General features: G+C 40.6%; 2 protein-coding genes across 5 annotated transcripts in view; one reads left to right on the plus strand and one right to left on the minus strand.

Annotated features, from left to right (window-relative positions):
* Positions 1 to 762: 762 nt before the first annotated feature.
* RPS24 (ribosomal protein S24) lies at positions 763 to 6,788 on the minus strand. 3 transcript variants are annotated; one of them, XM_026116806.2, is made up of 7 exons: positions 6,635 to 6,788; positions 6,011 to 6,076; positions 5,433 to 5,642; positions 4,813 to 4,923; positions 3,920 to 3,937; positions 1,752 to 1,790; positions 763 to 856 (listed from the first exon to the last, which is right to left on the minus strand). In XM_026116806.2, exons 1-5 carry the CDS (start codon positions 6,635 to 6,637, stop codon positions 3,932 to 3,934), a joined length of 396 nt encoding a protein of 131 aa, XP_025972591.1. In that variant the 5' UTR covers positions 6,638 to 6,788; the 3' UTR covers positions 763 to 856; positions 1,752 to 1,790; positions 3,920 to 3,931. The 3 variants fall into 3 exon arrangements, with proteins under 3 accessions (XP_025972591.1, XP_064369893.1, XP_025972592.1); XM_064513823.1 differs by lacking the exon at positions 6,635 to 6,788 and adding an exon at positions 6,430 to 6,448; XM_026116807.2 differs by lacking the exon at positions 3,920 to 3,937.
* Positions 6,789 to 6,946: 158 nt separating this feature from the next.
* Positions 6,947 to 12,491, plus strand: part of POLR3A (RNA polymerase III subunit A) — a 36,761-nt gene continuing 31,216 nt past the window's right edge. For both annotated transcript variants that reach the window (XM_026116756.2, XM_064513822.1), the window contains exons 1-7: positions 6,947 to 7,116; positions 7,474 to 7,609; positions 8,162 to 8,299; positions 8,871 to 9,042; positions 10,293 to 10,447; positions 11,429 to 11,668; positions 12,305 to 12,467. In XM_026116756.2, the coding sequence (XP_025972541.2) occupies positions 7,073 to 7,116; positions 7,474 to 7,609; positions 8,162 to 8,299; positions 8,871 to 9,042; positions 10,293 to 10,447; positions 11,429 to 11,668; positions 12,305 to 12,467 (1,048 nt within the window). In that variant the 5' untranslated portion in view covers positions 6,947 to 7,072. The remainder of the gene's footprint in view (positions 7,117 to 7,473; positions 7,610 to 8,161; positions 8,300 to 8,870; positions 9,043 to 10,292; positions 10,448 to 11,428; positions 11,669 to 12,304; positions 12,468 to 12,491) is intronic.

A 12,491-nucleotide genomic window follows, 5' to 3' on the forward strand; every position in this document is an offset into this window, starting at 1 on the left:
GCCTAATGTGAATTAACTTTACTCCATACACCTTTACAATCTCTTCACTAGTCAGAAATTTATCACCACTAATTCAAAACACCAGGCACAGGAGTTCAGTGCACATACAATATCTAACAGATCTCACTTAATACCTCTCTATCAATATTTCTCAGTTTAATTGGCTTATATCTTTTCAAAAGAGTATCCAATAGGCATCTATCTTTGAAGGCATCTGCTAAGTAAAAGAGCAACCTTTTAATTTCAACATAAATTCAGAATCAAAACTAATTTTAGAAGCAATTAGTCCCTGCTGTTCCATCTCAAGCTTTGCTAGTTTACCTATGCTAAGAAAAAAACTGCAGTACCTATCCTTTTACCAGGGCAATTCATTACTAACCACAATTACTAACCCCAATAAAGGCAGAGACACTGTACCATGAAGTTTAACAACATTACTGTATAGCTAAGGGTATGCATGATGCTGCTGAAATAAATACAGACAATAGCACCCACTAGTTCAAGACCCAGACTGAAGACAGGTCTTAAAGGTTTTCCAAACTACAGTCTGAATGTCAGATAAAGTCGCACCTACCTCCACTAAATAACACTGCCTGCATGGAACGAAGTTCTATCGGTATAAAACTGATATAAACTCAAAAGTGATACTCGTAAGAGCTGTTTAATTATGAAAGTTTTAATACAGTGCAAATAGTGCACCAATTTAACTCCTCATACTTTACAAAATTGTACCAATCAAATCAAAACCAAAGAGCAAATAGATACTTTATTAACATAGTTTATTTCATTTGAAAGCAAGATTAGCACCTTCTTCCCAGAAGAATTCTTTCTACATTTTGTCCCAGAATAATTGACTCTGTAAAGGAAAAGAAAGTTAGTTTCACTAGTTGTATAGAATTGATTTTTTTTTTTTTTTAAATAAAAACACTCAGACCTTTACAGGGCCTGAATGACCAGTTCCCAAACTGGCCAGGTGAACCACATTGAGCCTCATCTTTGAAGAAAGGCAATTTCACAGTACTGCCATGAGACTTGGCAACAGCCTAAATCACAGCATTTCTGTGGAAGCAGCAGCAAGCTACACTTGTTTTGTCAGCCTTCTGCTTAACAGACTATGCTCAGTCCATCACCTCCCAGACTGTTTAAATTACTTAAAAATGAGTCACTCAATATCTGTAATAAAAATCAGATTTTTGTCTGTAACCATTTCTGCCCACAGCACATCTAAACAATTTTTGTTTCTGTAGCAGAGATCTAAAATATATTTTAAGACTTGTCTAAAAGGCTATCAGGTTTGTACACAAAAGTTTACTTGATATAAGTACTGGTAAGAGAATAGAAAATAGTCTCTAAACCAGAAGATAGACAACTTTAATCCATTTAAGACATGAAAAACAATATATGCTACCCTATCCATAACATACCGACATCGGTTAAAAGGAAAATTTAAGCCTTGTTTACAATAAAAAACTAAATCAATAGTTTAAGCAACAGTAAATCTGAGAACTGCCTATTACTTCAGTCTTTCTACTAGCCAGGTATTTCATCTAAAAACTGTAAGTCACAAATCCACAACTCAGGAGCAAGCACAATAGTGATTTGTAAATATTTAAGTGTTCCTTAGTATTAAACTCTGCATTGGGTTCTGTATCAGCACAAATCCAATTGTCTTCACATGAATCAGCAGCAGACCCATGTCATAACGACACACTACCAAATGTCCAGTCTAACAAAGCATTTGAAAGTCTTACTTGGGTTCTTCCATTTGCCATCTGAAGAACATTCATTTACTGAAATAAAGAAAAAAGCATTAATTAACAAAAGAATGGTCTTATCCAAGTTCTATTACTGTAAGAGATTTTGCTTTTGAGGATATGCTAATAATGTGCTTTTTTCAGTTAGCAGTGAAACATGACAGGAAAACTCATGAAAGTTTTGACTAGTGTATAGGCTAAAAACTTAGATTTCATGCATTCCTCAAACTTGAAGTGGGAGCTAGCCATAGCAGTGTAGAGCTCTACAGTACTCAAAATGTAACTGGATGTTCACTTCTATCTACAGGCCACAGAATTGTTTCAAGGGCCGATCCATGTTTCCCATTTTGATTGCATTTGTTTAAAAAAAAAAACATTTCTAATTGTTTGAAAGGCTAACATGTCAAAGCCTATCACAACAGTAGTTTTGACATTAAAAGGTATTCTTTTTTGTACTACCTCACCTCAGGTTTATAGGTCACTGCTCCAAAAGCAAGCAGGACATGAGATGCTTCTCACAACTACTTGTTGTGAACTTTTATGCAAGTCCAACTAACTACAGGAGAAAGTGTTAGACAAAATTTTAATATGCTTTTCTTGGAACTGCAAACAAAACAGAATGGGGATTCTGAAGGAATGGAAAGCAAAAGGAAGCACTAAACAAAACTAGTGGAGTCAGACATAGGCACTACTACATAGAAGAAAATTCAAATATGGTTCAGCATGCCAAGTTTTCATGACCACATGGTATGTAGCCCAAGGCCTATACAGACTTGCCTGAACAGGTCAGTCAAGAGACTGCATACTTCTGAGGCAAACAGACTTTTCACTGTTTCGGTGTCTGCCTCCATCTATCTTGATTGATTTACAATTCCTACAGATGGCTGTAAGAAACAGTGCTGTACCATACCACACCATTATTTTCAAACACGCATTTTTCAAAACAAAGCTTTAACACAGGAGTTTATTCTGCAAGCTTATTTCTGTGAGGCAGTTTAGAACTCTTCACACCCAGGTTCTCCAGAAGGCAAGCCAATTAGTTTGTGTTTAGTTTAAGCTTTATGCAAAGACACCAGGATTAACAAGTAAGCTCTAACCTACACATACTTAACTAAAAGGAATCTCTAACCCAAAACAGTTCTCTTATTGAGATGGCACACTGGTGTGAAGTATGCTTGGTACAAAAGTCACATCTGTTGTGCAATTATCACAGCACATGACCCTGGTCTTAAAGCATAAAACCTTTTAGAAGTGAAGAGAATTTAGATGAACTGGACCATGTTAGTAAGTGACAGTCACTTAACCCTTTGATAAGGGGAAACTCTAAAAATCAATAGCAGCTACTTTCAAGGAAGGAACACTTGCAGAAAGGAACTTCACCCATAGTACCAATACCAGTGCAATGCTAAATGACTCCCTTGTCATGCACAACAGGGTGCAGGTTAGTGTTACTGCTACAGTAAACGTTTTTTTTTTCCTGTTATATTGTAAACAGTTGTAGAACATCAATATTAGAACAGCAGTAAAGCAGAAAGGAAAGGCTTTGAATCTTATCTAGGAGGTAGCAGTAACATTAGTTTATTTCCATCCAGTGATATACTTTGCGATTTGTGCTATTTGTAAGTGAGAAGAATCCTACTTCAGACAAGTCACTACAATTTGTGCCTTAAAATTCAGAATTCTTCAGGTCAAGAGTTAGAGTTAAAAGCTGACAGTTGTTTGGCTTCCAACAACCATCCCAAATGCACTAAGCTGTGGTATGACTTAGTTTTCATAAAGATACATAAACTACTTTAACATAAAGGTCAAGTTACACATGCAGTTGCACTGTACTACTTTGAAACAGAATCTGTGCGTTTTTTGACCCAATGCCTCAAATGATACCATTTAGAGTTTACCAGCTTCCCTCACACTGGGAACTCTTTGTTTTAGTGCTATTTTATTAGCATTAAAAGTCTTGTTTGCTATCAGCCAAACAAGTTTTATTTTTAAGTTATATAGAATAAAGCTGATTATGTAATTATCTGAACCCTTACAAGGCAGAAGCAAGTTTAATGCAATTGTGTAGGCAGGCAAAGCAGTACAGTGCTTCCATTAAAAGGATGAATAAAGTGTTTCAGTGATACAGAATTCAGTCACCACATCCATGCTCATTTTTTCAGTACCTGCTAGATACTTCATTTCTGATGGAGAATTCCAAGAAAGTAGAAAAAAGCAAAAGGGAAGATTACTAAAGTTCAAGACGTTAAAGCAATTTATAGCAGCTACAGAACTAGATCTCAAAACCCATTACCCTCTATTAGAAGTTTTTAAAAACCCACTTAGTTGCAAAGCTTACTCAGTTTTTTTTTTCCACAGAATGCAAAAAGCTTAGTTCCTGCTGATAAAGATACTGACTATTCTTAGGTTATTCCTCAGCTTTCACTTTTTTTTTTTTTTTAAATGAAAGGAACTCAGTCTGCCTCAAACTCCACACTTGTCAAGCCTGTACCAAGTTCCAGCTGTAGAATGGTAGCTCCCACCAGAACAGAAGCCCACAAAGCAAGAATCAGTCACTTAGGGAGTATAAAGTAGGCATTCTACCTTCCTTTAACTTCCACACAAATCTCACCACCTAGCACACTAAACATTCCTAAGAAAGTCTCCTCTATAGCACCATTAGGAAGACCATAATTTGGTGGGATAAAAGTGTTAGTCAGGTAGTCTGAGTAACAAGTGTTAAAAGTGCATCAGATTCATATATTGCATGACTGAATTATGTTAGAGCAATGCTTTTATTAGATTTAAGAACATTGAACTTCAGTTTGAGAACTGACACATAAGAAACAATTATTTAAGCAGCACTGTTTCATGTTACACAAGCTAAGCTACAGCAATGAGGAGCTAAACTAAGCTACTGAGCCAACAGGAAGCTATACATCACCACACAGATTACCTTCTGTTATCCAGTAGAAGAAGTGAAAGAAATGGGAAGAAAGACAACATTACTCTGTTGAATTTCTAATCAACACTTTAAAGGCAACATCCACACTCAAGCTTATAGATATTCTTGTCCTACCTTCTTGCCAGCACTAACAACCGCCTTGGCTGTGCCTCTGACTTTCTTCATTCTGTTCTTGCGCTCCTTTCGCTGTTTCCTAGAAGTCTTCTTCTTTTCATACAGACCATGCTATTAAGAAAAAGTTAGATGTGTATTTAACATCACTTTACCAATGCTAACTTAAGACCTTAAGTTCTTCTGAACTAAAGTTATTTCGTTATTTTTAGGCTCTTCAAATATTTAAATCTGGAATACTTGTTAAGTAATGAGGCAACTTCTATGTAAGGCAACATATAATAATTGATATCTTGTATGTACCAGTCCCATCTCTTGTACCTTAAGTCTTCAAAAGCTTCAAAAAAATTTATAGTTACTTCTTAGCACTAAGCTTAACTAGTAACATCTGTTTTGCCTTCTCTAAATCCCTCAAAGTATACTGTAAAAAAGCTTATCTTATTCTGCAAATGCACTAGTTAACCTATGCTATTTCAGGACTACTTTCACAACACTGAGTTTCATATCCAGGTAGTTCTACTTTCACAAAGCTTTCGTTTACAGATCTAAATCATGAACCACAAAACACTTTAAGGCCATATTCATTGTTTTCAAGTTACTAGAAAACAAAGAAGAAAACCTACCCTAGCCAGCCTGTGCTTTGGTTCGTTTTTCTTCGCATAGTCCAGGGAATCATAGATCATGCCAAAACCTGTTGTCTTTCCACCCCCAAAGTGAGTTCTGAAGCCAAAGACGAAAATTACATCAGGGGTTGTCTTGTACATTTTTGCCAACTTCTCCCTGATTTCTGTTTTGGGGACTGTGGCCTTCCCAGGATGAAGAACATCAATCACCTAAGAATGAATTTTCACAAATTATATAAAGGCAAAAGTAGGTCAACAAGCATTACACTTATCAGACTTTACAGTCCCATTATAGGTAAGCTTAGCACTCAAATAGCACAGCTCAGTAGTAAGGAGAATCATTAATTTGAAACAAAAGTGTTCACAGCAGTATAGTTTCAAATGACAAATCAAACCATTGTTGCAGTGTTAAGATTTATCTTCAGCATGCATCAATAAATTTAAGTATACATCCTCTTACAATAGCATCTCTAACAAGCCAGAAATTAAGAGACATTTAGTGAGAGTAACTAAAGAATACTAATAGGCCAGAAGCAACACTCACAGGAAACTAAAGACGGTTTTCGACACGCTCTTACCATCTGCTTACGCTGAAGCAGCCTGTTTGTCATGAACTTCCTGGTCCTGATGGTCACCGTGTCGTTCTAACGGGCATGGACACAAGAAGAGTGAGAGCAGAACACCACAGTCATATACACAACCCAAAGCACCGGGCCGAGCTGTCAGCTCTGACGGAAGCTGACAGCGACCCGAGGCCGCCGCACCCGCCGCGCGGAAGATACCGCCGGGGCCGCAGACGGGGCCGCGCCCGGCTCCCCGCGGCCGCCGCAGCGCGCACCGCCGCCCCTCGCGGACCGGCTTCCCTTCCGCGGGCCGCGGGTCACACCGCCGCCGCCCGCGCTGCGGGGCCGGGAGCCGCCTGCACCGCCACTAGCACCGCCCAGGACAGCGGCGGAACCGCTCCCGCCTCCCCGTACGGCCCCGCGGCCGCTCTCACCTGCCGGCACCGAGGCGGCGCCCTGGGCCCAGGCCGCGGACGCCCCGGCTCGCAGCGGGGCAGAAGCGGGCCCCCGTCATACCCACGCGGGCGCCCGCGGGCAGGCCGGGCCGGCAGCGCGCGGCGGCCTGGGGACCGCGCAGAGATGGGATGGCGGCGCCGCAGGGCGGATAGCAGCGGGCCGCGCCGGCACGCACGGACTCACCATGGCAGCGGCCTCCCTGCCGGCGAGCGAGCGGGAAAAGGAAGCGGCACTCCCCCGCCACCAATCATAAGCCGGCGCAGGGGCCTTCGCGCCGGAGGGGCGGAGCCGCGCCTAGGGGCGTCTATCCCAGAGCCGGGGCCGAAGGGGGGAGACCACGGGTGGCGCAGCCGGTGCCTGTAGAATAAGCGGGAGGGAGGGCGGGGCGCCGCTGGCCGTGTGGCCCGGGCGGCACCAGCCCCGCACTCAGCGGGGGCAGAGGGAAGGTGGGGCCCGCGGCCCTCCAGGGGGCGGGGCAGGCGGCCGCGGGGGCGGGGCGGCGGGACGCGGCAGGGCACGCTGTACCGCGCCTGCGCAGCGGTTGAGCCCGGTACTGCCGCGTGCAGCTCCGCTAGGTGCTGCGCTGCCGGCCGCATAGCGGCCGCCGCCGCTGCCGCCATCATGGTGAAGGAGCAGTTCAGGGAGACGGATGTGGCCAAGAAGATGTGAGTGGGGCGCGCTGCGCGGGGCGCGACGCCGCCGGGGGGTCTGTGCCGCGGAGCGGGGGGGGCCGATGCAGCCGGTGCGGGGAAGGAGGCGCTCCTCCGCGGCGCGGCTGGGCTCTGAGCGCGGCTGCCTGCGGGCGGCTGCGGCGTTGCCCGAAGCCCCGCGGTTGCGAGCTGGCAGCGCGCTGCCAAACGGCTCCGGCGTTTGTCGTTACGCAGGAAGAAATGGCTTCGGCCGGGTTTTGAATCGGTTTGTCCTTTTGCGCGTTGTTTTTTGACTGCGTATGTGTTTGTGTGCGTTCGTAACTATGTGTATCTACGTTTACGCGTGTGTGCCTCTGACTTCTCGCGTCGCAGAAGCCACATCTGCTTTGGGATGAAGTCTGCAGAAGAGATGCGTCAGCAAGCGCACATTCAGGTGGTTAGCAAAAACCTGTACAGCCAGGACAACCATCACTCTCCACTGCAGTATGGAGTACTGGACCATCGCATGGTGAGAACACCTCTTTTTTTTTTTGCGCTCTCTCTTTTTTAATTTTTCTGCGGATTTACTTAAAAATGCTGTGAGATGAAGAATGAAATTTCCTATTCATTAAAGAAATGTTCAAATGTGTCTCTACCTAAGGTGGAGCGATTATAGGTTGCATTGGCCTTCCAGGTTGTTCTGAAACTTCAGATTTGGCATCTACTTTCTTCCTAGTTTTGGATGGTTCAGGGAAGCGCTCTTCTGAGGCGACACACAAATTTGTTCAGCTTGGTTGTTGGGAGACCCAGAGACTCATTTGCAGAATGCCTTACTGGACTGTAAATCAGTTTAACAGCTGGATTAGTTAATATCACCAATATCAGTAGGGACGACGTGTAAAATATCTTTGTTCTTAAAGCCTGGGCTGGCTGTAATGCTTCCGATGTAGGGGAAGAAAAAACCCCTCTGGGTCTGCTGTCAGGATTGCTGAATAGCTTTAGAATTGTTGTGGTATCTTCCATTTATTCAGTTGGTTACAGCTAAATCCTTTCTTTGTTTTTTTTTTTTCCTTCCCTGAAGGGAACCAGTGAAAAAGACCGTCCCTGTGAAACCTGTGGAAAAAATTTAGCTGATTGTTTAGGACATTATGGGTACATTGACTTAGAACTGCCATGTTTCCATGTTGGGTACTTCAAAGCTGTGATAGGCATCTTACAGGTAAATGTATTTGTGCTTTGTCATCAGTATGTAGTCTGCACAAAGGAAATGATCAGAAAAGATGGTTCTTGAAACATAGTAGTTTAGAATACCAAAATAAGGTTGTATTGTAAACTTTATCAGTTCTTTATGCATTTTGTGTATTGTAAAGTGCATTTATTTAAATATCAGTCTTAATTATGTAAGCATCAGCCTCACTATGTGTGATCTCAGGCTGATTAACTTAATCCATTATCTTTCTGTAATGGTTTGAATCAAATGTATGAATTGTACTTGCCATTTAGGACATTCAGGTAAATCAGAGCTCTGTTTGCCTTGTACAGATTTTTTAAGGTCCTGCAGAACTTGGATAACAATTTACCTCATTGACCAGATATATTTTTTTCATGTACTTGTTTTTATGTTACAGCCTACTGTATGCGGGTTGGTCTTTCAGCCAAAACTGTATACTTCATTCAGAAAACTGCACACTGGTGAAGAGCTCAAGTTAGAGTAGAACATGTTAATCTTGATTTCTGTTACAACTCCGCATGTTTCTGTTAAACTATGTTTACATGTGTTTACATTTAAGATGATTTGCAAAACCTGTTGCCGTATCATGCTATCTCTGGAAGAAAAGAAACAGTTTTTGGATTACCTAAAGCGACCTGGCCTTACATATCTTCAGAAGAGAGGGCTAAAAAAGAAAGTGTCTGAAAAGTGCCGAAAGAAGAACACTTGTCCCTGCTGTGGTGCCTTTAATGGTGAGTGTTGGCATTAGCAGCTAGTGTTAGTTGTATATGGTGCTGTTTTTTACCTTGGCATCTGTGATAGGCATCAAAATCTTAAATATCTTTGTCCGTTCCACAGCTAATGGGTATTAAGAAACAGGTAATTGCATTTTTAATTCTAAGATTGTTCACATCTTATGTATGCATATATAGACACTGTCCTAGTAGCTTGTTTTGTCTGATATGGTATCACTTTGTGACAATAACCAGTATTTGATACTTGAATAATGGCAAAAAGCTTGTTTAACGTGTTTTTAAAAACAGTGAAAGCTACTGTCAGTGATAAATATCTTAGAAGCATTTGTAGGCCTTGTAATTTTGACTGAACTTCACTTTTCATAATGGTATTAAATTACCTTTTGTAAGTTGAGAAGCTCTTGTCATCCTCTGGAAGGGTATGTTCTGCAGGTGTAGCTTGGAGTTTTGATGACGTTGAGTTACACTGGATTTTGCTCTTCAGGGCCGAGAATCTTATGCAGAAAGATTTCATATTCATCTTTCAAAATACGTTTTTTTTCTCATGTACGCTGATGAAGTAACACTGCTGTAAAGGACTTGCTGCAGTATTACAGCATTGAAATTTTGCTATTTGAATTCATGAAAGTTCTGTTTATATTGTTCTGATGATCAAAGGTCTGAACAGATAGGAAGGGAGTTTCTTTGTTATGAGTGCTATGTATATGTATAAGGGGCATGCACAATAGCAATTTACAAAATTAAGCAGTAGGTCAGTATATTTTAGGAAGAAAAATTGAATTTAGAAAGCATTTGTACTAGTCTGTAGAAATTTTACCATTACTGATATCTGCATGAAATGAAAATACTTATCAGATTTTTCCTATGATTCACTTCCAAAATGACTTTAGAAGCTAATTGGATGATATATAAATGGCACATCTCAGTCCTTTTCTTAGTGTGGGAACTTTTACATTAAAAAAAAAATCTCTGCTGTGATTGAAGGAGAGCTGAATGCAAGTACAGGCTGAGAAAGAGTATACTCTTTCATCTTCAGAAACCCCATCAAGGCACAATAAGCCAGCAATACAAGCAAGAAGGCTCTGATTGTCCTCTTCTTGTTTTATGAATTTAGGAAACTGGTTAATAAAGCTGATAAGCTTTATTTGATTTTTATGTTCACAGAAGGTATAAAATATATGACTTTGGGAGAGTAGCTGACTTGTTTTATAAGTTTTTATTTTTAAAAAGCATTTATTTGCTCACAGGAACCGTGAAGAAGTGTGGTTTATTGAAAATAATACATGAAAAATACAAGACCAATAAGAAAGTGGTAGATCCAATAGTATCCACTTTCCTCCAGTCCTTTGAAACTGCCATAGAACATAATAAAGAAGTAGAATCCTTATTGGGAAGAGCTCAGGTAAATTTTATTATCACTTAAATTTCCTGCTAGTCTTTGTGCATGAAATAATACTCCTCAAAGGTATTTAATATAGCTACTTCAGCCTTGTAGTGGTCTAAGATTCTCACATACCAGATAGACAATTGAAGAATGTTTGTATCCATTGGAATAATGTTAACCCTGCAAAAATGAGAAACTCGGTGTGTTAGTATATCCTGATATGTAGCTTTCTGTCTGTAAAGAGAGGGGATGTTCGTGCCGTAGTGCTAGGGATAGTTATTGCTATGCGGAAATGAATCTTGGTGTATGAAACTTCCATAAGCTAGAAAAGGGAGAAGAAATGTAGGCCTGTAGAAGCTTTGCACGTACTTGTAGATTTACTTTAAGTCTGGGATGATTACAATAGACAGTATTTTTTCTTGTTCTTTGAAAGGAGTTAGTATTGAGGAGAGAGGTGACTTAATCAGATAGCCTTTTTGTTTCATTCAGTTTGGCATTGTGTCGAGTTCTCTTTCCTTCTGCTCTTTGCAAGCCAGGCAGATCTTAGTGTAATAACTGGGCAGAAAAAGAATATCTTAAGAGTTTCTTATGCTGCAGCCGTGGCTATACTGAGAAAAGAGACATGAAATTTTAAAAATAAAATTTAGAAGAAGTGTTGATTTTCTGCTAATAAAATGAATATTTATGATCTACTGCAAGTTTGTTGTAACACGTTTACTGAGTTGCTTTGGGAAGTAGCTATGAAATGCTCTCAGTAACTACTTAAAAAAAGAGTAGTGTGGTGAGAAGTAAACACTGATAATGAAGAAGGAAAAACAGAAGGAAAACAGATGTAAGTCAGTATTTGAGACACTAAAAATGTTGGTTCAGAATAAACAAACTGAACTCTGTCTTTTTAAAATACTTTTATGTGAACAATCAGTGAATGAGGGAAGGAGGAAAGGATTGGAAGTTTTTTCATGATGATTTGTTCTCCCCATTCCCCAACGTATTTTGTAGGAAAACTTGAATCCATTAGTAGTATTGAACCTTTTCAAAAGAATCCAGGCAGAAGATATCCCCCTGCTTCTGATGAACCCAGAAGCAGGTAAACCTTCAGATTTGATCCTCACACGACTCTTAGTGCCCCCACTGTGCATCAGACCCTCTGTTGTGAGTGACTTGAAGTCTGGCACCAATGAAGATGATTTGACTATGAAACTGACAGAGATCATTTTCCTCAATGACGTAATAAAAAAGGTGAGTCACCCTTCAAGCTGTCGGAGATTGCTGCCTTTGGAAAGATTTGGTTAGGATTGAATATAGTAACTGGCTTTCTTTGTCTCACTGCTGCCATCTAAAAAGCAATTTGTACTGCACTGCTACATTGTTCAACCTTTTATTGAAACAGATAGGGAAACTTGCTTTGAATGGAGCCAACTAACTGGCTGTTTGTGTTATCTTTGTGTAGTAATAGGACCTGCTGAAGATGCATTGGTGCCTTGGGAGAAGGTTTTATTTTCTTTTTAGTTCTGGTCTGTAAACTGTCATCTTCCCCCCCCCCCCCTCCCCCCCCCATGCCAATTACACTTTTTGAATGATCAGATACAGGAAAACATTCTATAACATTCAGAGATTACCCATTTATTTTCTCTTGGGCTTCTTATTCCTTGTAGGCCATACCATTTCTTTCTACATTTTTTCTCTTTCTTTATTCCACTATCTGTTCTTAAGACAGCGCCTGTCCTCTTGCCTTTATTATTAAAATGGGTATGAAGTTTGCTTTAACACTTTTCACAGGAACAAACAGTTGTACTCATTATCAGAAAAATTCTTTGCTAGTTTCATGTGTGTTTCTGTGTTTATTTTCTGAACTGGCTGACTTATTTTGTTTAGCATAGGATATCAGGAGCCAAAACACAGATGATTATGGAAGACTGGGACTTCCTTCAACTGCAGTGTGCCCTGTACATTAACAGTGAGCTCTCTGGGATTCCTCTCAATATGGCACCTAAAAAATGGACAAGAGGTTTTGTTCAGAGACTGAAGGGAAAGCAAGGTTTGTCTGGAAAATTGTTTTAAA

This window comes from Dromaius novaehollandiae, chromosome 6 (genome assembly GCF_036370855.1).
Source record: "Dromaius novaehollandiae isolate bDroNov1 chromosome 6, bDroNov1.hap1, whole genome shotgun sequence".
NCBI lineage: Eukaryota > Metazoa > Chordata > Aves > Casuariiformes > Dromaiidae > Dromaius > Dromaius novaehollandiae.